Source organism: Actinia tenebrosa, unplaced genomic scaffold, assembly GCF_029948245.1.
Source record: "Actinia tenebrosa isolate PJP-AT-01 unplaced genomic scaffold, QUT_ActTen_1.0 PGA_scaffold0__85_contigs__length_37466705, whole genome shotgun sequence".
In the NCBI taxonomy this organism is placed as follows: Eukaryota; Metazoa; Cnidaria; class Anthozoa; order Actiniaria; family Actiniidae; genus Actinia; species Actinia tenebrosa.
In genome coordinates, this window is record NW_028292569.1 from 7,846,952 (window position 1) to 7,871,893 (window position 24,942).

The 24,942-nt window shown below is 37.4% G+C and overlaps 4 protein-coding genes across 10 annotated transcripts; 2 read left to right on the forward strand and 2 right to left on the reverse strand.

The window, feature by feature from the left end:
* The first annotated feature begins 213 nt into the window (after nt 1–213).
* LOC116307532 (uncharacterized) lies at nt 214–3,426 on the forward strand. The gene is made up of 3 exons (XM_031717808.2): nt 214–1,694; nt 2,047–2,187; nt 2,421–3,426. The coding sequence occupies exons 1-3, from the start codon at nt 339–341 to the stop codon at nt 2,607–2,609; spliced, it is 1,686 nt and encodes a 561-aa protein (XP_031573668.1). The 5' UTR covers nt 214–338; the 3' UTR covers nt 2,610–3,426.
* Nucleotides 3,427–4,064: 638 nt separating this feature from the next.
* On the reverse strand, nt 4,065–13,809 carry LOC116307523 (uncharacterized). 3 transcript variants are annotated; one of them, XM_089028459.1, is made up of 10 exons: nt 13,706–13,809; nt 9,205–9,320; nt 8,361–8,461; nt 7,754–7,806; nt 6,912–7,006; nt 6,595–6,669; nt 6,150–6,266; nt 5,304–5,411; nt 4,816–4,984; nt 4,065–4,275 (listed from the first exon to the last, which is right to left on the reverse strand). In XM_089028459.1, the coding sequence occupies exons 3-9, from the start codon at nt 8,382–8,384 to the stop codon at nt 4,860–4,862; spliced, it is 597 nt and encodes a 198-aa protein (XP_088884585.1). In that variant the 5' UTR covers nt 8,385–8,461; nt 9,205–9,320; nt 13,706–13,809; the 3' UTR covers nt 4,065–4,275; nt 4,816–4,859. The 3 variants fall into 3 exon arrangements, with proteins under 3 accessions (XP_088884585.1, XP_088884591.1, XP_088884596.1); XM_089028465.1 differs by lacking the exon at nt 6,595–6,669; XM_089028470.1 differs by lacking the exons at nt 6,150–6,266; nt 6,595–6,669.
* LOC116307524 (U-actitoxin-Aeq6a) lies at nt 10,296–11,676 on the forward strand. The gene is made up of 2 exons (XM_089028473.1): nt 10,296–10,475; nt 11,387–11,676. Exons 1-2 carry the CDS (start codon nt 10,371–10,373, stop codon nt 11,531–11,533), a joined length of 252 nt encoding a protein of 83 aa, XP_088884599.1. The 5' UTR covers nt 10,296–10,370; the 3' UTR covers nt 11,534–11,676.
* LOC116289987 (uncharacterized) lies at nt 11,806–24,369 on the reverse strand. Of its 5 annotated transcripts, none has more exons than XR_016119481.1 (11): nt 24,204–24,369; nt 23,378–23,516; nt 21,241–21,397; nt 20,532–20,559; nt 19,727–19,765; nt 19,220–19,308; nt 18,673–18,688; nt 17,254–17,321; nt 17,018–17,125; nt 16,300–16,503; nt 11,806–14,652 (listed from the first exon to the last, which is right to left on the reverse strand). XR_016119481.1 is itself a non-coding variant. In XM_089028446.1 (10 exons), the coding sequence occupies exons 1-10, from the start codon at nt 24,313–24,315 to the stop codon at nt 16,366–16,368; spliced, it is 894 nt and encodes a 297-aa protein (XP_088884572.1). In that variant the 5' UTR covers nt 24,316–24,369; the 3' UTR covers nt 11,806–16,365. The 5 variants fall into 5 exon arrangements, 1 of the variants encoding a protein (XP_088884572.1); XR_016119482.1 differs by having other exon boundaries at nt 11,806–13,821; nt 14,115–16,503; XR_016119484.1 differs by having other exon boundaries at nt 11,806–13,821; nt 24,204–24,368.
* Nucleotides 24,370–24,942: the final 573 nt, after the last annotated feature.

Below are 24,942 nucleotides of genomic sequence, written 5' to 3' on the forward strand. Positions count from 1 at the left end.
ATATTATGTCTTCACTTGAATAGTATGTTCAGAGGAACAAAGCTAGCCCATTTCGGATTCAATTTATTATTGGATTTTTATTTCACAAGTTTAGAGTTAGATCATTTTCTATGAAAGAAATTATATGGTATTTGGTATTGAACTGGGTTCCCTGTGTGTTTGGTTACGACCCACCCCTCCCCTCCATTTTTCAAATTAGTAGCCTTAGCAATGGCTGTTGTTGTTTGTAATGTTCGTTGTCATGAAATGAATAATTTGTGCATCGTTTAAATTATTCTGAATATCAAAGATTTTCCCAGCGTGTTGAACTTCTCTAGGCTTTGTCAATTAATTGATGCATGGAGGAGAACGAGAAGGAGGAAAATCGAGACCAAGGAATCATTAAAACACTGGCCTCTGATCCCAGCGTACTGGCCGCCATATTGGACCAAGAAAACTCAACAGATAATGTACGAAATAACGAAAAATTCAGCAATGATAATACGAAAGAAAACACATTAAATACAAACCAGAAAAACAATGAATTCTCTGTCGTGATGGATGACAATGGGGACGTTATTAGGAATAACGAAGATGAACTAAGTCAGATGTTGGCAGACTCTCTTGAGTTGAAGGACGATGGAGTCAATGATGGATTGCAAAGCAATGAAAGATCAATATTGCAAGAAGATAGATCTGATGATTTAAGTGAGAATGGCCCTTCTGTAAAAGCTGAAAACTTAACAAAGAGTGCCGATTCTTCCAAACTGTCGTCTAAAGACGTTAAACAGAAAGCTTCAACTGTCAACAACAAACCACAGAGCAAACAAAAGCCTAAAGTTAAGCATTACTTTATCGACAAAAATAAAGCAGAATTTATCCGAAAACCAGGGAAAAGCAGTTATGCTGCTCTTTATTCGCAAAAGTTAAAATTAAAACAAGGTAATACGAACCAAAGTAAAGGTAAAGTAAGGATTTCAAAGGAGAAAGAAAATGAAGAAAACATGACAGAAGACTTGGAACGATATGACCAATTCAATGAATCTTCTTCTTCGTTCTCATCTAAACGATCAAATAGTACTACATACACGAACTTTGATAAAAGTGGGTATTATGATGTGTCGGACTATAGTATATTGTCACCTTATGCAAATATGAACCAAACTATAGTTCCCAACTATGAAAGCTATATGAATCAACCATATCATGTACCCTACAGAGATTTTGGTTTAAGGTACAGTAACTATGGACACCAGTCATATCAAACCTCGAGTGCCATATCCAATCCTCAATCAAATGTTATATTTCCGTCTACACAAATTCAAGGTTATGCATCTCAGTCTGCACCTCCAGGAGTAGTGTATCAACGGAGACCCCTTATTGACCAAGTGGAATTTTTTCCTGAACATGACTATCTTTTATCCCAGTCATTGACAAATTCCCAGTTCATTAATCCTGTACAGATGTACCAAAGAGACTCGGGCTTGGAAAGAAAGTTTGTTTCTGAACCTCAGTTGTCTAATACTCAGCTCTTGTCCAGTGAAAATGACAGAGCAAGTAAGCTATCTGATGGTACTAGGAATCACTCGAACATTCAAAAACCTGTTGATTTTAAGCCATACACATTGAAAGAATATCGGCAGATAAAAAATGAGCAAGTCGATATGCTGGGTAGCTTAGGGCCAGATACAGAATCAAAGGATTACAAGGGAAAGGTAAGTTGATTACAGGATTTACATTCAATGCAGGTTTACCTATGGTCTTATTGTCAACTGCTCATCAAGATGAAAGGCATGACAGGTTACTGTGCTACTACTGAAACCGGGGCCAATTAGATCAGTTAGACAGCAAGAGCCAATCAAAATGTAGAATGAAAACAATGCATTTTAACTTTGGGTAGTCTAACCAGTTAGAAACCTGGGATGTACAAGAATGTTTGACCCTACCCTGATATAATGTGTAAACAACTAGAAAGCCATTTTCACTTGACTTAGGAATAAAACGATATGTTGAAAGGTTAATGTTTTAAATAATAAATTGTTAATTGATTTTCCACTTTTTTCCAAGATTGCCAAGTCAATGAAGCAACGACAATATGCAGAAATAATCCGTCTAGAACATGCTGCTAGGAGAAAGCAGTGGGAGAAGAAAGCAGCCCCACTTCCTGCTCCGACACGACAGCTACAAGCAGAGGCTAAGCGACAAGCTGTATGTATCTCAAGTTTATCAAGTAATTTAATGTAAAACCAGATGCAAAGGCTCAGGTCAAATGTCGAACTTCACGTGAGCCGAACCTAATGACATCAAAGAAGACCGTCTTGTTATCCATTGTTTCAATTAGGTTTGGCTCATGTGAAGTTTGACATTTTACCTGAGCCTAATTAAGGTCTTTATTAGCAGAATAAATTCTAGCAAGTATTGGTGATTTCATATATTACCAGGCAATGAATTATGCAAAAACCGTTCCCAAACCCAAAACTGTGGTACAAAAAGGGAGAAGTCAAGAAGATGATAATGAAGAAGAGAAAGAAGTTACTCTGCTAGAGATACTGAAGATGAGACATGAGAAAGAAAAGAACAATGTTCAAGTCATGAAGAAAGAATTGACATTCAAGACTGACACTGAATAGAGTGGTGTGGTGAGCAGACCAAGATAATATCCAAGACTGACACTGAATAGAGGTGGTGTGGTGAGCAGACCAAGATAACATCCAAGACTGACACTGAATAGAGGTGGTGTAGTGTGTAGACCAAGATAACATCAAAGACTGACACTGAATGGAGGTGGTGTGGTGCACAGACCAAGATAACATCCGAGAATGACACTAAATAGAGGTGGTGTGGTGTGTGGACCAAAATCTTGATATGAATATCCTACGACTACATTTATACATGGCTTGCAAAGCAGACACTCAACATTCTAATCATCACATTGCATGAAAATTGTTATCACTCACACAAATGAATCCTTATCAGCAGATACACCTTATCCAAATGGTTTGAATTGAAGCTCAAATAGGAGATATCTACTGGTTTTTATCCTATGGATAACTAGTTCCTGTATAACACTTTTATCCCCATTGGCCTAGTTGTATGAAGGGTGGATAGCGCTATCCAACGGATAAATCCTTATCCAGTGGATAAGTCAATGCTGTTATCCAATAAATTTATCCATACAATAGGATTTATATGTTGGATAGCACTATTCACCCTTCGTACAACAGGACTGTGCTGGATAGTGTTTATCTGGTAGATAACTTAGTTGGGTTTCACATAACCAGTGCCTAGTAAGACATTTCACTTAAGCATTGTACACGATGCAAATATATTTAAATGAATTTCCAGTACTTAAAAAGTGAGCTTACTCTAGAAGAGACCAATGAATGTTCACGATATTTCAGTATTGTACATACGAAAAGTTAATTAAAGCATTCATATTTACTTTTAGCTGTTGGAAAATATGACACTTTACCGTGTGATGATCGATAATCCATGTCCAATGACTGTGTTGAACTTGGTTCAATGACACTCCTCGATGAAAGTAAAAGTTTCGCCAGGGGGAACGACTTTTCTCCTTTGGAATTTCGACCCCAAAAATTTTAACGAAACTAGTTTTTTGATGTAAAGGCTGTTTGAAATCTAGATCTGTTTGGCATTGATCCGTATGTTCCATTTTGTTCCTTCCGTTCTCTTTCGTCTTGCATTGATCGGTACCGTACCGTTCTTTTGTTCTTTTCCGTTTAACTCCGTTTCGATCAGATCCGTTTCGTTACGTTCAGGTTCTCCGCCCTTCCATTCCGTACTGTTTCGTTGGTATAGCGCAGCACGAACTCAATACAATACAAAACAATAAACTTTATTTCACACTCGAATTTAAGATAGCAAATACATGCTAATAACTCCGAGAAAATAAGATGAATAGTTTGATAAATGAATCTAAAATAAAATTAATTACAAAAATACTAAAATATATAAATATATAAAAAATGTTTAAAATATAATATGGTATGGTATTTTAAATTGGTATTTAACAAATTATATCTAATACAGAAGGAGCAGCAGTCAGAAAAAAAATCAAGATTAGCAACAGTGGACTAGATTTAATGCTGACAAATGTGTACGTCAGTTGTAGTTTCCCCGTGAGATGCTTCTAGGATATTGCCTGGTTTTATCAGAGGTCGTGTCTTTTTTTCCTTGACCATTTTTCCTGCGCAAGTGTTTAAGCACTCGTGTGTCCCTTTAGGCCTAGGATCTGTCACTTGCTGTAGGTTTGTTCACTTAACCCAGTCAAGAAACCTGTCAATGAGAACAACATTTGCCATAAGCATCACCTTGTCAGTCAATCTGCTCAAATCTCAGGACTTATCACCCGAATAAACATTGATGGAAAACTAAGGGAAATGTTCTCACACACGCCCATGGCGTTGGGGGTCGTGTTCTATCTAAAGATTACAAAATCCCTTAGTACTCTTCGTACTTTTGGTGCGTCCCACAATTTACGGAACTCGAATTCAATACTCTGGTTACAGGAGTATTATGTATGATCACTTAGGCCCAGTCCTCACGTATCAGGATATTCTTAAAAATTCGTTTTCAAAATATAATTGTCGTCTTCATGTACACATGTATCCGTTTTTCGAGAAGTTACGTTTTCAAAGCCAATCCGCAAAAAAAAAGTCGAACTAATCAAGTGACTACATAGATGTTTAGGTTTCTAAAGCGTGCTGATGGGGGCGGGGAGGGGGGGCCCCCTGTACCCCCTGGCTACGCCCTTGCTTGTGAGTGTATATAATTAGTATAGTACTTGTTAGAACTGATACATAAATATTAGCTTACCTTTTATTCAGTTATTGACTGTCCTCAGTCGTTATCATAACCGATTAATCGAATGACTGAAAAGGACCAAAAGTATATATCCGCCTTACACGTCGACGGCCAACGAAAATGAAGAGAAAGATGGCTATAGTACAAAAAGTGATTAAACCAGAGAACAGAAGATAAAAACCTATTGTAAAAAAAAGCAAGCAAAGTCATGAGATGTATGTGCAGGAAAGAAACAGGTCGTTAGAGTGAGGACAATCAAACCGTGAATACTTCGAGATTTTTGTCAAAAAATCTGTTTTTTTAAAAAAAAGATACACGCTGCAAATCATTCCTTTAGCTATTCGATTGGGATTAAGAATTACTTTGATCATTGGCGTATTCAAACTCCATGCTTCATTTAAGATCAAGTGTTTGAAACAGTAGAAACTGAGTTCAGGAAATAAGAAAGGTTCGAGTGTCCTAACTGTAAAGGAAAATGCATATGAAACTGTTGAACCTACCGGCATATTCACAGACTTGTTCAAGTTTGAACAGGTTGCAATCACATTTGTAACAATCCTCCAATGCGGGGCAAGTTTGGTTGTATTTGCAGGAGTCTTTGTCACAAACTGATAATATATTTAATGAAAATACTTCAATTTTATCGAACCCTGAAACAAGCTCTGGGCTGATCTAAGTCAGGGCATGGCTAACTCACAGATTGAACCCTGAAACAAGCTCTGGGCTGATCTAAGTCAGGGCATGGCTAACTCACAGATTGAACCCTGAAACAACCTCAGGGCTGATCTAAGTCAGGGCATGGCTAACTCACAGATCAAACCCTGAAACAGCCGCTGGGCTGATCTAAGTCAGGGCATGCTAACTCACAGATCAAACCCTGAAACAACCTCTGGGCTAATCTAAGTCAGGGCACAGCTAACTCAGATCGAATTGAAATTTAGCGTGTTAGGTTTTACGGAGAGACAGCCCTCGAATGAATGGTGAGACCTAACAAACTTTTCTCACATGTGATGCCAAGTCCAGCTTACTATCAATCACGTGACTTTTTGGAGTTGATTGGGAACAAACACGCGGCAACTAACCGATGTTTTAAGTCAAAACATTTAAAAGAATTCCTCAAACTATTGTATTTGTCTATTTCTACGACATGAAACCAGAAAACGAGAGATCAAAACAACCTAAAAGATTCTACAAGCCAATAAACACGCAGCTATTACCGGAAGTGACGTCTATTGATAGCAACCTATTGAACCTGACACCCCAGAGGTGAGAGACGATTTTTTAAAAAGCTTTCATTCAAAGTCAACGGATTGAAAATACGATGTAACAAGGAAAACATTTTTCACCTTTGGTGCTAATACATGGTTTTCCGTACTTGAATAGCGTACATTTACATTTGTAGCCCATGCCTTTATACGTGCATCTTTCATAGTTTTTGCACAAATGATCATTACAGGGTGTGTCTAAAAAAGAGAAACCGTGCAGTGATCAAATTATCGCTGTGTTCCTTGATTACAGACTCATTTACTCAGGGTTAGCCTCGTATCAGTTTCTAAACAAATATAAGTAATGCACAACTTCAACAATACGGTTTTGCACCTCCACGTAACGATCGCCATGTTAGATGGCAGGAACAATACAATCGTTTAACATAAGAAAGAATTAAATTTCCCAAGAGCAGAGGGATTTTATTGTTCTGACTTCTAACCACAGGTAGCCCAAGCAGTATTATTGGCTTGGGTACGTGATGGTGCAAAACCTCAATACAGACAATTTTTACATTCCACCGACCTTCACTGGAACTCATCAATATTCTGCACAACATCGAGGCTAACCCTGAGCAACGGAGAACTTGAAACTGGAGTACTGACGTCGAATAAAACAAATACATCTTCTTAGGGCTTAATGTTTTTCCCATTTCAGACCACATATCTTTCTCTAGAGTATCGTTTTTTTGTTTAGCGGTTGCGCATGAGAAGACTCATGAATATGGATACTACTGAGACGAAGAATCTTCACAAGAGAATGACCGGTGGACGGCTAAAATGAGACACACAGTTCGCCCAAGGTGTAAAGACGTCTATTACAAGATTGACTTTCTTACATACCGTAAGACTCGATGTAGAAATTATCCAATGGTTCGTCCTGCTGATTACCATTTTCGTTGAACCCTTGGCTTGTTGGATCAATTTTGTTCTCTTTTCTGTCGAGTACGCAATGAATATACCATTACAGTGGCAGTCCCTGATCGCCAAAGGTAGTCTAGTAATAGAGGTATCATTGTATTGCACATTTTCTTGGGTATAAGGGAAACACAGACGAGTAAAATATCAGCCCATAATACCAACAAAAATATCTAATAAGTTTTTTTAAAAATAAAACTACAATTATACTATTATTGTTATCTATTTTTGATCAAAAATTTATTTATAGGCAATATAAAAATTTATCTATAGGCTTATGTCAAACGTCGAAGATCACATGGGCCGAGACTAATGATATCAAAGAAGACCTCCTTGTTATCCAAAAATGACCATATTGATTAAAATGACATCACACCAAGAGTGGATCGAACCAAAATTTTAGGGGGGGGCTGATTGAGTTTAGGGGGGTAATTGAGTTGAGGGGGGGGCTAATTGAGTTGAGGGGGGGGGCTGATTGAGTTTAGGGGGGTAATTGAGTTTAGGGGGGCTAATTGAGTTTAGGGGGGGACTGATTGAGTTTATTCCGTCAACACAACGGAAAACAATAAAAAAGCATCTAAATCTTCAGTTTTGTTTTGTTTTGTTTTTTTCCTCTGAAGGGGGGCTTCAGCCCCCTTTGCACCCCTCCCCCCCCCCCCCCCCCCTGGATCCGCCCTTGCACAATGAGCTGTATAATGAATAGCTATGATGCATGGATACCCGTAATAAATACTTGCAAACTACCAACTTCCATCTATGGTCTGTACCTTGAATAAATCAGCCTGCACCAAACACGCTTTGCTCCAAAAATATTCCCCATCTGTTGAGCAGATACAAAAGTGAAGAAAACATTTTTGCAAATATTGATAGATTTAGGGACTTGCAATCCAAATTATTTTTCTATAAAATCTTTATATAATAGAAAAACCGTGAACATTAAATAATACTAATTAGTACTATTTCATACAGAATCCTTTGTTTTCTATTGTTTAATTATCACTATTTAGTGCTAATTAAAAATTCGTATTTGTTTCACGGATTTAGTGTGGCCACTCTAACTGTTCTATATACAATGTCAAAGAGAGAATAAGAGAAAAATATCCAATACCCTTGGCGGGAATCATTATAAACATCGAACGCATAATTTATTACTACTATACTATAATGTCATTTAATTAATGTCCCTTCATAATCGACTCGAGGCAAACAACTATTTCTGACAAATTAGGTTTATTATTGAAGGTCAAATGTTCGTACATATATGCATGCCTTTTGATTATTGATTTTCTCTGTGGAGACGTCGCGATAAATCTCGTTAAATTACGCTAATAAAAGCTTATTAAAAACAAAACAAATTTGGGTTTTTTTACTAACCTCTTCGCAGATCTGATTTTCCATCGTTTTAAAACTAGATTTTGAAGAAAAATCGTCCCACGAAGGATCAGTGAATGTTACTGGCTTAACAAGCACAGACTCTGTGAATATCCAACAAATAGACCTTTTTACTCACTGATACTGCAGCCATCTTGAATTATGCGATACCCAGGGAGCAAAAGTAGGACATATTTAAAAAGTATAGAGTGGCGAAGTTACTTTTTCAAATGATTTCACGCTTTGGTGTTTTGCATATCGCTCCAACTACCAGCAAATTCAATTGGTTTTTAGATGTGCTTCACATTCGATAACGTAAAGTTGTTATATATAAAAAGACACTCCTGCTGTGCTGTCTATAAATTTTCTAATATTTGTTCCCTTGGCATTGCATCTCTCTAACTTATAACAATAGAATTCAAGATGGGCGCTGTATCAGTAAAGAGGTCTGTTCAATATAAACCCGCCTTTTATGGGCCAACGATGGTGAAGGGTAAGGTTAAAGCTCTTAAACTTTTTAAAAATGTTGGAAACGCGGATGGGGTAGGGGTGAGGGCGCTCGACTTTCACAAACTAAATGCGACCCGGGTTTGAATCTCGGGCAATTTCAACCAAAATAGAATTTCAACCAAAATAGGATCATCGTAAAGTTTGGTTGATGTGTAGCAAGTATGTGAAATATCATGTTCTATTGAATTATAGCCGTTTCAATTAAAGTACCCACGCACTCTGAAAACTGGGTCGAGCCACCTTAAAGCTTTAAACGATGATTTTCAAGTCTACCAGTGCTACTATCAAGTCTCTTATCAAGTCTCACTTCCACGTTTGTTCTATAACGTACTCTTACCATTTTGTCAAAAGGGACTGAGGAAAGCCATTTCAAAAGGTTTGTCTGTTGTGCCTGCTTTTCTTTGGCTTTCTCTGTTCGTGCACTGCTTCACAAGCTTGTTGAGAAGAAAAGCCCTGCAGAAAGAACGAGAAAACATGAAAAAATATGCACGTGATAGAACACTGACCATAAACATGACAGAATATGATAAAATAGAACATATCAAAGCTTTCTCTGACCGCTGCTTCACAAGTTTTTTTTTAGAAGAAAGGTCTTGCTGAAAGAACGAGTTAAAACATGGAAAAATAAGTACATCCTAGAACACCGACCATAAACATGACAGAATATGATAAAATAGAACATATCAACGCTTTCTATGACCGCAGCTTTACAAGTTTTTTGAGAAGAAAGGTCTTGCTGAAAGAACGAGTTAAAACATGGAAAAATATGTACATCCTAGAACACCGACCATAAACATGACAGAATATGATAGAACAGAACAAATCAAAGCTTTCTCTGACCGTTGCTTCACAAGCTTTTTGAGAAGAAAGGTTTTGCCGAAAGAACGAGTTAAAACATGAAAAAATATGCACATGATATAGAACATTGACCATAAACATAACAGAATATGATAAAATAGAACATATCAAAGCTTTCTCTGACCGCTGCTTCACAAGTTTTTTGAGAAGAAAGGTCTTGCCAAAAGAACGAGTTAAAACATGAAAAAATACGAACATGATATAGAACACTGACCATAAACATGACAGAATATGATAAAATATAACATATCAAAGCTTTCTCTGACCGCTGCTTCACAAGTTTTTTAGAAGAAAGGTTTTGCCAAAAGAACGTGTTAAAACATGAAAAAATATGCACGATAGAACACCGACGATAAACATTACAGAATATGATAGAACAGAATAAATCACGATCCTTTCCGTTAGTTTATTCCTTGTTTAATATTTTATTTCATATTGATCAGTTCGAAAACAAAACGAATCAGCGTCAAGACTGTTCCCAGGACCTATTGCCTCCGTGTTATCTTTTCTCAAGGACATGAAGAGGGTTATATTTATCTGTCTTTTAATAGCGTTTCACAGTATATATACCACTGGTAAACTGAACGTTGAATCACAAACTGATCACACTACTGAAGTCAACAGGTCACTCATTCTCAAGACACAATGATCTACAAAGCCGTTTTCGTGTGTTTGGTGCTTGTTCTCTTAGGCGATGTCTTTTGTTCTCCACGAAACTCTGGTGGCGGGACCCTCAATGACAATCCGTTCGTAAGTGATATTTTTGATACGTTTTTTTCAGTGAGGAACCCAATTTTATCAATTTAGGTAATGAGTACAAAGTAACTTTTCCGGCTTCTGTCTAAAAAGTAGATGATGTGACAAACGAAGCAACATTTGACACAACATTTCTAGTAATGACCAAGGGAGGTTTTTAAATAATATATTAATTGGGTATAATAAAAAGTGTACTGAAATGCGCATGTGTAGTGCCCTGGAGCAAATGTTGGCTGGATGTTGGTGTACCATATCAAACTATAAGAACAATGGAAATGTTGGCCAAAGGTTGTTTCAACAATCAAACTTGACCCAATATTTATCTAACAAGCATTCGTTGGCCGCGAACGATGATAAACGGTACCAACTTTGGACTCAACATTTGACTCAACATTTAACCAACATTATTAGGCAATATTTAATGATGATAATGATGGTGGTGTTGTTGTTGTTGATGATGATGATGATAATGATGATGATGGTGTTGATGATAATGATGATGGTGTTGATGGTGATGATGATGATGATGGGGTGTTGATGGTGATGATGATGATGATAATGATGATGATGGTGTTGATGGTGATGATGATGATGGTGATGATTGCGGTGATGACGATGGTGGTCGTGGTGAATATGGTGATAATGATGGTGGTCGTGGTGAAGATGATGGTGATAATTGTGATGATGACAGTGTAAATGATTGTGATGATGATAATGATGATAATGGTGATAATGATGATGATGATGATAATAGAAAGCTCACATATGACAGCCCATTTCAAATTGTCCCAATATGCTGATGACGCTAACAACAGCCGTGCAGCTTATATCATGATTGAATGATAGTATATTAGTAATATGCCTCCAAATTAACAAATATCTTTCTTGTTCGTTTTTATCTAAAGGAGAAGAGAACGGATTGCCGCTTTGTGGGTGCCAAATGTACTAAAGCTAACAATCCGTGTGTTGGCAAAGTGTGTAATGGTTATCAACTTTACTGCCCTGCAGACGACGATCACTGTATTATGAAACTCACTTTTATCCCAGGTTAGACAAGGCGTTCAACCAAACCCCAAAAATAACCTGGAATTAAACTCCATTACATAGCTCTGTATAATTAATTCAGTGATGAACGAAAAGTTTTAATGTAACTGGTAGAGATTAATTTGGAAGGTATTAAAACATTAGAGAAACACGTGGTTGTTGTTTGGGAATCAAGGGGTAGCCCTGACTTAGATCAGACCAGTGGTTGAGGGTTTAGGGATGGATCTGTGATTTACCCGTGCCCTGACTTAGATCAGACCAGTGGTTGCGGTTTCAATAATAATAATAAATAATCTTTATTGAGGTTATCGCTGTCACCATAAGGTGATTTACAAGAGAGACCTCTAAAATAAATATATAACAAAAAAGAAAAATGAAGACTAAAATATAAATATATAAAAAATAACAAAAATGTAAATTTACAAATAATGACAATGTTAGAATGCAGACACTAAATGTGTGCAACACAGAAGCTAGGCATATTACAACTGAACTTTACAGTGCTCAGTAGCAATAGAGCAGAGTGTTGCACACATTCAGTGTCCGCATATCAAATAGTCAAATATTAAAAATAGATATTATATATGAGATATGAATAGGATTAATTAAAAATTATTAGTGTCGATATTAAAAACTATTTAAATTTCTTAAAGCTCTTTTAAAACTAGCTAATGATGGGCTTTGTCTAATTGATAAGTCTAAATCATTCCAGTCGTTTGAGGCAAAATTTGTCGATGTCCAGTGACCCCAGTTTCTAGTAGAAGCACTCTTACGGATATTGTTCTTAGATCTAGTGTTATAATTGTGTATGTCTTTATTAAATACTAAGTTAAAACGATGTGAAAATAAGGGTTGGATCTGTGATTTACCCGTGCCCTGACTTAGATCAGACCAGTGGTTGCGGTTTCAGGGTTGGATCTGTGATTTACCCGTACCCTGACTTGGGTCAGACCAGTGGTTGCGGTTTCAGGGATGGATCTATGATTTACCTGTGCCATGACTTAGATCAGACCAGTGGTTACGGTTTAAGGGTTGGGATCTGTGATTTACCCGTGCCCTGACTTAGATCAGACCAGTGGTTGCGGTTTCAGGGTTGGATCTGTGATTTACCCGTGCCCTGACTTAGATCAGACCAGTGGTTGCGGTTTCAGGGTTGGATCTGTGATTTACCCGTACCCTGACTTAGATCAGACCAGTGGTTGCGGTTTCAGGGATGGATCTATGATTTACCTGTGCCATGACTTAGATCAGACCAGTGGTTACGGTTTCAGGGTTGGGATCTGTGATTTACCCGTGCCCTGAGTTAGATCAGACCAGTGGTTGCGGTTTCAGGGTTGGATCTGTGATTTACCAGTGCCGTGACTTAGATCAGACCAGTGGTTGGGGTTTCAGGGTTGGATCTGTGATTTACCCGTGCCCTGACTTAGATCAGACCAGTGGTTGCGGTTTCAGGGTTGGATCTGTGATTTACCTGTGATTATCCTACCTATCGACCAAGAGTTTTCAATTTTCCCTTTGTAGACTAAAATGCTTAAGGTTCACGGAATGCCTTAGACAGTACTTTAAATATTGATTCTACATAAAGTGAATAGTTGAATGGTGGAATAGTTGAATATTGGTCTTCATTTAATCATACGATTTAATAAACAAAATCTAACTTGTTAAAGAAAGAAGTATCACCATTATACTCAAGTTTTATACGATGGACCTAAAGAGCGGTTCTATAAATGCAGCTCATACGATATCACCTGCTGCTGCTCGTTGTTTTTGCATGACTTTAAGGGGGGGGGGGGGGTGTTAGGAATTATTCTGGACATTTCAAATTTCCATACATTATGAACGCATCCTAAAGTTTAATAAATCGCTTTCAAAGTTTGGAACTGGATTTCGACATAATTGGCGAAATGTAAAGAGTCAAGGACATCCTAATTTCGACGCTAGAAATACTCCGATTTTAACCAAACTAGCATCATTGTACAGTTTGGTTGATGTGTAGCAAGTGTGGGAAATATCATGTTCTATTGAATTATAGCCGTTTCAATTAAAGTACCCACGCACTTTGAAAACTGGGTCGAGCCACCTTAAAGCTTTAACGATGATTTTCAAGTCTACCAGTGCTACTATCAAGTCTCTTATCAAGTCTCACTTCTACGTACGTTTGTTCTATAACGTACTCTTACCATTTTGTCAAAAGGGACTGAGGAAAGCCATTTCAAAAGGTTTGTCTGTTGTGCCTGCTTTTCTTTGGCTTTCTCTGTTCGTGCACTGCTTCACAAGCTTGTTGAGAAGAAAAGCCCTGCAGAAAGAACGAGAAAACATGAAAAAAATATGCGCGTGATAGAAAACCGACCATAAATCATGACAGAATATGATAAAATATAACATATCAAAGCTTTCTCTGACCGCTGCTTCACAAGTTTTTTGAGAAGAAAGGTCTTGCTGAAAGAACGAGTTAAAACATGAAAAAATACGAACATGATAGAACACTGACCATAAACATGACAGAATATGATAGAACAGAATAAATCACGATCCTTTCCGTCAATGAATTCATTCATTATTTCTGATTTAATATTATATAGTGTTTACTTTGAAAACGAAACGAATCAGCGTCATGTCTGTCTCCCGGGACCTAAAGAAACGAGAAAAGACAAGAACGGACGTACCCGCCAGTAGAATATGAGGTCTCTTCCTACCCCAAAAGCACAAACTCATTTGAAAAATATTAATGGTGCTAAACAAGAAGATATACTCAAGTCAGGGCCGACGGTCGTTAAAACTAATATCAAAATATATCTAAGATCATATCGCCTCCATCCGTTTTGTCTATTTTTCTCGAAACAAGAGTGTTATATTTAGCTGTCTCTTAAAAGAATATAACAGCATTTGGTATAGACCAACAAGGGAACCTACATAGAAGGCGCCGTTTTCTTATTGGTTCTCTATAGGTGGATATTGGACGGTATTTACTCCGCCGATTTCGGCGAATAATCATTAAATATAGCACTGAAGTCAACAGGTCACTCATTCTCAAGACACAATGATCTACAAAGCCGTTTTCGTGTGTTTGGTGCTTGCTCTTTTAGGGGATGTCTTTTGCTCTCCACGAAACTCTGGTGGCGAACGTCTAAAGGAGAATAATGTAAATGACTTTTGATTCTGTTACATATGCACTAGTCAATTGAAACCCCCGACCCCCGCGAGGAATTAACGCGGAGACTGGAGATTTAACGCGTATTTCAATAGATTGAATCTTATAAAGAAAACATGCAGTAAAAATATAAAATAAAAATAAAGTTGATACTGACAATCATAAAATAACTGTTATGAATGTCGCGTTCTGATTGGTTTGGAGCGCGTGCTTTATGAGAGCACATTGCACGCGCGCGCACTTACCGCTGCGTCATTCCTATCTAAAATAACGGTTATTGTGTAATTTGCTGCCGTGCTGTGTGCCGTCATAAAGCGCTTGGGGATTGGCAGAACACTCGAGAAGTGTCCAGAAGCAATCCGCTTTGCGTGTTCTGCCAATCCCTGCGTGCTTTATGACTGCACACAGCACGCGCGCGCGTTTTCTATTTCTTCATCATATCTAAATGGATTTTGAGTCGCATGGCTGCACACACTGTATAGTGCTTATCACTCAACCAGAACATTCATTACACAAAGACACAGATAGTCTTTTTTGAATTTGTCTTTGCAAAGAGAGTATTTGTAGTAACTATTAGTCTCTAAATAGCTACTATTTGTCAGTATCCGAACTTTGTTCTTATTTCATAACTTTTGTGTATGTGATTTACACCATGTTATTGTTAAATTCCCCGCCCTGTCCCTTGACTCGTAAAAGACTAGTGCATCTTTTTCATTAAAACAATTCAAAACATATTCTAGAAATCTATACGCTCTCCAAGGGAGCACGTTAAAATTTTGATTGTGTTGATTTATCTTCGATTTCTATAGCGTACGCAATAATCTAAGATATGACAGGCTTTCCTTGTAGTGCTTGGTTACGTGCGCGCGCTACACTTCATGGCAGGCGTTCCTTGCTTTAGTCGGGCTAGCGAATTTACTCCGAAAACCGACGAATATCTTGCGAGGAGCGGAGCGTCATTCCCTTCCTTACACGATCGTCACGATCGTAGGCCATTCGGATCGGCCGAAACCAAAACACTACGAGGAACGCCTGTCACATGGTGGATTGCGCGCGCTCGATAGATCAACCAAGAACAATAGCTTTCCTTACACCAACAAAATTTTAATGTGCTCCCTTGGATTGGCTTGGAGCGCGTGCTTTATGAGAGCACATTGCACGCGCGCGCACTTTCCGTTGCGTCATTCCTATCTAAAATAACGGTTATTGTAATTTGTATTTCATAAAAGAAATAAAAAACTTGCTTGCTGTGCTGTGTCGTTATAAAGCACTTGGGGATTGGCAGAACATTCGAGAAATGTCCAGAAGCACTCCGCTACGCGTCGTGCTTCTCCTAACACTTCTCTCGTGTTCACGTGTTCTCTCGTCACGTACGACGTGTTCACGTGATGATTGTACGACGTATTCTTATCGCATGAAGGGAGGGGTGCTGCGCGCAAAGTTAACCCAGGGAGGGGTGCACCCCTTAGAATCAAAGGGAAAAACATTTTATTGTATTGGTTATCTTCGATGTTGGGGCACAAAGGAAGGTAAACCAGGGAGGGGTGCGTACTCTCTGCACCCCTCCCCCTGGATCCGCCCCTGTCTTTTATAACATTTAGTATCTAGCGTTAAAGATTATACCTTTCTTTTTAAATCCAACGAGTGTTGCATGCTGGGGTTTGCCACAAAGGATGTAATGACGTCCTGTCATAAGGCTAAAGGAGCTTGTACCTTGATTTCGGTTTTACCACTGCCTTGTCTCCAAACTGTGTAAGGGAATCCATCGTATTTTGTACCATCTATCTCTTGCCAACAAGATACGGTTGTGGCTGCACCAATATCACCCTGTGCAGTTTAATACAATCAAGACAAAGCTATTTCAAAAAAAGGTTAATTGGTGAAGGTATTGTTGCATACCCAGCTCGAAATGCATTATGAACGATATGGATACCAAACTTTGTCGATTTAACAGCATATTTTAAGCCTATACAGCCTAAAAGGCACGCCTGGAACAGCCCTAACCCACTGGGTTGCTACACAGGCTAGCATATATTCTTCCGTCTTGTCATTGTATGAATATGAATATAATACATTAATTAATACTCGTCAAAAATATCGGCCTTTTAAGGAATGCAAGGTGGGGATGGGGAGGGGGAGGGGGAGGGGGAGGGGGAGGGGGAGGGGGAGGGGGAAGGGGAGGGGGAAAGGGGAGCGGAAGGATGGGAATTAAGAGGCGATAGCTGCCCTACTTATGACATATTTTTTTACGATTTCCTTTAGCATCTTCTCCTTCTTTCCTCTCAAGAATCTTGTCTACTGATATCTATCAAGTCCTCCATATTTGCTATATCGGTCTTACCATTTTGTCAACCGCGAGGAGAGCCATTTCAAAAGGTTTGTCTGTTGTGCCTGCTTTTCTTTGGCTTTCTCTGACTACTACTTCACAAGCTTGTTGAGGAGAAAAACCCTGTAGAAAGAACAACGAGAAAACATGAAAAAATACTCTTAAGGACACAAATAAATGATAAAAAACGAGTTTGGTTAGTCTCCCCCACAGCGGCTGTGGGGGAGACTAGAGTTTGGTGGGATAAAAACCTGTTTGATGAGTCGTACAGCATAAAAACTTGGACAAAAGCGCATCATTTTATCACCATCGCCCGAGGCTAAGAAATAAATGAAATGATAGGCTATTGTAGTCTCCTTTGCAGCCGTTCTTAGGGTCGTCACGCAACATTTCCCTCCCCACAAACGTCTGCTTACTTGAGCCGAACATTCCTTTCCCGAAATTGACCAATCAGCACGAACCTACTAAAAACGAGAAGGTTTATGCTGATTGGTCGATATTTCGCGGAAAGCCACAGAACAAATATGGCATCCTTGGAAGAAGTGTTTCAGCGTGTTTGTAGTGTTCATTGGAAAAAATTGCCTATTCATTTGGAGTATTTGCTCTTTTCGGTCTCTTTCCAAAGCAAAAGGTTGTGTTTAAAAGTAAAGTTATATAGCACAAGTAAACGGTATGACACAACGTCCTAAATGGCCGCAGTTAGCGTGTTTTCCAGGCTACGAATCCTGAGAAACCATAAGATGCGAATGTATAGCCAAAAGATAGTATGAGCTTATAAAATCAGCAAAAATACGATTCTAAATTTTAACAAATTCCTATGAATTATATACCAAAATGTTCAGGAAAGCGCGGGGTTTTCAAATCAACTTCTGTTCTTTTTTTGACAGGTTCTGTTTTATTTTAAGGAGAGACGATTTTCTAGCTTGACCCCGGTTATGTCACGCATTTTCTCTTGTAAAATACATCCAATAGCATACATTCAACTAAAAAAAATCTACCAACTGGTTATGGTAAATCGCGTATTTATCAAGCCCTGCCACTGCACTATGTTTTGACGTTCTGAACATCAGAGAATCGGAAAACAACATCGTCGTAGTAATATCGCAACTCATCAATATTTACACTTCTTCGATTTATCTTCTTTGTCGGTAGTTGTCGCCTTTCAAAATAATTCCAAAGCAAATTTTGACAGCACACGGCATTCCTTTCAAGTTGTCGCAAAATTTCTAACGTAGGATTTGATTGGCTCTTGATAAGACAATAGGCCAATTTTGATTGGCCCATGATGTCGCATCGATAACAATTGGAAAGGAATGTTCGGCTCAAGTAAGCAGACGTTTGTGGGGAGGGAATTTAACGTTGCGTGACGACCGTAAGAACGGCTGCGAAGGAGGCTAAGGCTATTGGTGACAGTAGCAGTTTTCCCAATTGAATTGAAATCTTGTCCCACAAACCACTACAGTATCTGTTTCAAAGAATACTATACAAGGATTACGAGGCAATTTTCTATTCTTTTCACCAGACAGTAAACTATTGAATCAGTAATTTATAATCAATTAACCACGATCAGAGTTTTAATTTCTGAGATATACTAGATGATTTCTTAGCTTGTGGGACATAGCAATGGTAACTAAGGGAAGTCAGAACCATTAAGAAGAGTTTTCACATACCAACTGCAGCTCCAATCTGAAAAAAAAAAAGTTATTTTTATTTTCATTTTTAATTATTCTTAAAAGAAACAATATATTGTTGCTTAAGATGTAAATGTAAGCTAGATTACTAATGGAGCTGTAACTGCCCATTTAGGGTAAGAATGTGCCGCTGAGCCATTATGAGATTTACAGGTTTACAATGAACATTGTGGAAACCTTGAGTATAATAATGATTCTTTTTAAAAACTGTTTGTATGAACCAGTCAAAATTTGTATTTAATGAAGCCTGGGGTGACGTCACAGTACGTAACATATTGCAAGTATAAACCTTCATAACTTAAAGATGCAACATTCAAAAGAAGAATTATATTTCACCATTCAACTATTCACTTTATGTAGAATCAATACAGCTAGTATTGTATCAGGGATTAGGTGCATTTTAAAACTGTTTTAACTTGGAGATGCCTGAAGGGTCATATAGTTCCCAGGGAAATGGGGGAAAATGAAATACAAATTGTCATATACTTGACCCTTTATTACCTTCCAATGCAATTTAGATACTTACCTCATTGTCAGCATATAGACCAGATCCTGGAAGAGGGGAGTCTCCTACGCGACCTGGTAATTTACATGGCATACCACTGCTACTCACACCTACCATGTTATAACACATAAACAGAATAAATGAACAACCAAAAGAACAGAAACATATTGTTGTTATATAATAATAATATTACTATTTTTTACTATCATCATTATCAATCATCTTCAGCATCATCTTCATCACCAACATCATCATCACCATCACCACAACCATCACTACACCACCATCACCATCACCATCACCACAACCATCACTACACCACCATCACCATCACCATCATCATCACCACCACCATCACTACACCACCATCATCAACATCATCATCATCATCATTATCATCATCAACAACATCATCATTATCATCATCAAAATCATCAAAATTATCATCAACATCATTATCATCATCATCAACATCATCATCATCATCATCAACATCATCATCATCATCATCATTATTATTTTAAATACCTGCTGCCAAATGACCAGCATCGTCAAGAACAATAACGCCTGAAATGGTTTAAAATTAATCGTTCAAATCATTATACCATAGGCCTTTTCCGAGTTCAATAAACATGATGCATTGTGGTCTAGCTTTGGTACAAACAACACCATATATGGCATGATGAGCAAAAGATGTTTGAACTGAAGCGAGACTGTTTTATCACGTTTACATCACGATCACATCATGTTCAATATTGGAGAAAAGGCATATGCAGTTGCACCTTATATTAAAAAAACTAAAAAAAGATATATAACATAGAAATTTTAAAAAAATAATAAAGAAAAAGAAAAAGAAAAAAAAAAAAGATATATAATATAGAAATCAAGTCACCCATTTCTGGGTTTAAAATAACCGCTGATCAGTTGCCCGTCATGATCACAGATCAAATTAGTCTTAGCTTAGTTATGCCCCATCTCCAGCTAAATATTACTGGTCAAAATGATCGATAAGGTGAGGATTTCACTGGACAAGACCCAGATCTGGCCAGACATTGTCCGATGTCTGGCTGTTATTTTAAACCCTGCATTTTAAGAGGAGAAGATGGGCCGAGTATTCTTTTGCTAATATTCAATAAATTATATTTGGTCTTGTTTTGTCTATTCATCCCCTCACTAAGGTAGTCTTCTTCATACTCTGTTGTCTGCTTTATATATTTTCTAAATTATGCCCTATTCCCCCACCCCCACCCCCCTCACAACAAGCATAAACTTATTTAGCCTGTTTAGCTAATTGTATTAAAATAGTTATCTCAAAATGATTATCAGTACTTACCTATAGTATCATTTTTTGCTTTATAGTTCTGTAAAAGAAAAAGTTTTACCCTAAGTTATCAATGGTTGGCAGATCCAGTGGTGATAAGGGATGACTAGGCACCACACTCCCCAACCCACTTTTGCACCAAAGGTATTAAGAAAAGTGTTTATAACTGAAAACATTCATCACTTAAAGCTCTCAAATTAGTCTTCTTTGCAGTCGTTATTAGTTTCGGTCCCAGATCCTCCTGGACCCTCTCCACTGACGGCTAGTAAAGTACCCAGGAGGATCTGGAACCGAAGCTAATGACCGCTGCAAAGAAGACTACTCTCAATTTTAATTTCTGTTAATTAGAGATTCTATTTTTCATCAATTCCCATCTTTTATGGATATCCTGTGGTATTGACAGGAGGAACCCTAGCTGTAACAATCACCCTTCTTTTAAAAATTCTGTATGCACCCCTGACCACTTTTCACGTAAAAAAAATTCTGAAGGTGAAACTAAACTGGTGAAGGTTTTGTTGAATGTTGCATGTTGTATACCAAGCTTGATCAAATGTATTATTAATTATATATGTAAATATTGCCTACACAGAAGAAAATATGCCCGAAAAATGTGCAGACAAAGTTTGGGAAAAAATTCCATATTGATTCGATTCAATGTTTGCTAGTTTCTCCCATAATGCAGTGCAATTCCTGTCAATCTAAGTAATATGTTAAAAAATACCTGCATTTCATTTAAGCTTTTTGATGTCAGTAATGTGTCTTGATTTTCAATGGTAATCCCATGTGCTTGTGCAAAGTCTTTGGCACCATTTCCAGTTACCATACTGTGAGGGCACTTTTCCAGAACCAGACGTGCTACAGAAAATGGAACTGCAACTCTGTGATAAATTATGTAACATAAAAAGGCAAAAAATATTTAAGTTTTGATGATATTTATTTAAATGGGCATCAGCATATTTCATTTAAGTGACTCAATATTACAGATCAAAAAGCATAAGTATGACCACTTTAATTGTATTTGCATAATTCTATGCACAGGCTTTCGTATGTTAAACCAACATATTTTGATGTGAGGCTGGCTGGTAAAAAAAGGCATATAAAAGCTTGTGAAAAGCCAGTGCATAGAAGTAAATGTAGTCATACTTTTGTGTGTTGCTCTGTAAAGTATTATGTAAACTTTAGCGATTTAAAAGCATGACAAGAAAGCTTGAAAACAGTAAGTTAAAAACTAGCAATGTTTATTAAGAGTGAATTGATACAATTGCAACCATTCCCAAGAGAGTCAAGAGCCATGCTTGTGGTATTAATAAAGGGTGCCAATGAGAAATATTTTGCTGAATACCCCCAACAGAGCTTCTGTAAACACACAAATAACCAGCTTTTAAAGACTTTTTAATTTTGACAAAACTCAACTAACTCGTTCTCACATAAAGACACTCTCACAAAAGCACACTCCCACAAAGCATGCTAGTTAACAATAGTCACAAAGCATCACTGTTACACTTCCATGACATAAAAAAGTAAATAAAGGCTGCCCTTAGACTTGAAAAATGCAGACCCTCTATAAAATAAATATGAAGTTAAGTGTTGCATCTGAACCATGCCTGGACCATGGGGTTCAGGTCAGGGAGTTTAGCCCTCACTTTTATAGCCCCAATTTTAAAATTTCCTGGGAAACATTTTTGCAGACTTCCTGGATTAGGCCCTCTTCCCCACTCAAAACTATGCCATCTCTTGTGGTTAGGATAAGAGGGAATAGAAGGGGAGGAGAGGAGAGGAGAGGAGAGGAGAGGAGAGGAGAGGTTTGAAATAGCTTTATTGGCATGACCTACAATTTACAGGTATTGCTAAAGCATTGAACATTAACAGGGATTTTTTTGTTGTTATATTTTACAAATACATTGTAATAAGAAAAATATCTATACATCTATATCTATATATATCTATATGTAAAGTAACATATTTAAAAAAAATAGGTATGAGTATTACAAATATACTAAGATCTTAATTGAATGGTAATAATAATCAAAGATAAATTTATCAAAAGTAATCATTAATACATTACATCAATTATTATGATTCATTCCTAAGAATGAAGCATTTGTATATAAACTTAGAAAAATAAAAAATATCCTTGTCATTGGTAGAGATCATTAAGTTACGAATTATGTTAAGATCTTTAAAATTGTCAACAGATATTTCAGGTTCTATCATATCAAAAAATCGTCGGCGAATTTGATTATAAAGAGGACAGTTACACAACATATGTATTTCTGTTTCAACTTCATTGTTCATACAGAATAAACATATACGTTGATCGTTTGATATATTTTGGTTGTTGTATCTGCCTGTTTCGATAGCTAATTTATGATTACTAATTCTAAATTTGGTGAACTGCCTTCTTTGCTCAAAATTTTGAATTTTATCCAGATAAATTTCATATTCATAAAATTCCTTAAACGTTTTATAAAAGCATAATTTTCTTGAATTGTTTACGAGTTTTTTCCAATGACTGAAGTAAAATTCCTGCATTTTTACATAATACTTCTCCAAATTAGAATTAGAGATGACATCTGTAAGTTCATTTTCTATGTTATAAAAAGATAACATTTGTAAAAGGTTTACATAATAGCAAGATTTATTTTCTGCATGTAAAGACTGGGAAATAAGTAAAGCTTGTTTTGATAGAGAATTATCAGGTAAACATAAAAGATGATTAAAGTATTTTAAAGAAAGTTTATCAATAAATGTTAGAGGAGCGGAGAGGAGAGGAGAGGAGAGGAGAAGAGAGGAGAGGAGAGGAGGAGAGAGGAGAGGAGAAGAAAAGAGAAGAGTAGACAGGAGGGATTAGAACTTACCCTTGTAACCCAGCAACGGCTCCAAACTGACATCCTTCCCCAACCATGATGGCAGCATCGCATTCTAGTATCCCAGAAGAGTTGGGATATCCACCACGCCCTACTAAATATGGCCCAGTCTTTGGATCATCCTCCACGGCTAGTTTTAAAAATTGTGTATACATATAAGTACCAGGGAGAATTAAAGTGCTTATAAGCCTTTGCACAATATTCTCAGAATTGATTCTTTAGATAGTGGATAGTTGATTGTGAAAATATTTTGTCATTTGAATGTCGGGTCTTTAAGATGCGAAGGTTTATATTCCCAATATGTTAATGACTATGACGTAACATAAGGGATCATTTAATATACAGCACTGCATTCGTTCTGGAATACAGTAATTTAAAAGCATCACCTTTTTACTCGTGACTCACGTAAAAGTTCTTACAAATTTGCTTTCAAAAAACGTCCAGCGTTCAATATTAAAAATTGCCACAAAATAACTCAAATCCCTTATGTTACGTCATAGTCATTAACATATTGGAAATATAAACCTTCGTATCTCAAAGACCCGACATTCAAATGACGAATTATTTTCACAATCAACTATTCACTATTTAAAGAATCAATTCTGAAAATATTGTGAAAAGGCTTATAAGCACTTTAAAGACCGTATTCCAGTAATACATTCGCATCTTACCACGGAATCTTTGGGTTTAAATTTTCAAGTTTCCAGCAAGAAAAATTTTGAATTCCAATTTTCACAGTCCAAAGCCCGTCCAGAGGTCGTTTTAGGGTTCCATAAAACAAGTTGGTATTAGTTTGAAAGAGAGAATAACGACCTACCATTAATTCCCTTTTCTAAGCCATCTATATAAGATTGTCCATTGGTCAACTCCTCGGCAATAACTTCTAAAGCTCTTTTACTAAATGACCACGTTCCAACTACGACCGCCATTTTGAAGTTTATGAAACTCTCAAAATGTTACGATGGTATCCCTGTGGTACAATGAGGGTCCGTGCACACTCACCGCCACCGTGCGCGGGTCAAGTCTCTTTTAGGTCTCTATCAGGTCTCTATCAGATCTCTTTCAGGTCTCTATCAGGTCTCTTTCAGGTCTCTTTCAGGTCTCTTTCAGGTCTCCTTCAGGTCTCTATCAGGTCTCTTTCAGGTCTGGGTGTCTTCCGGAAAAAAACAAACAAATAAAGAGAAACAAACAACAGAAATGCTGAAAGAAAGCAACATGAATTTTTGCCCAGTCTCCAAGCGACAGATTAGCACCCAGTTACACATTCCTTTTTAGCACGGGGAAGCTGCCGTGGAAGCTGCAAGGGGAATTTCTAATATCTAGAAGTTTGTGAGTTTCAGCAGTTTATTTTAAATTATTTGAAAGCTTGTTGCGATTTCATTTACGTCAAGCGCAAAGTGTTTTTCGATGCAAATTCAGACTGAGCATTAACTATTTTTTCAACACATGACGTCCATGACGTCACATCGTACACAAATTCAACTTCAGCAAATTATATTTTTCCTGTTTTTCTTACACAGCCTTTAGGATTTTAAGGAAGGGATATATGAAATATA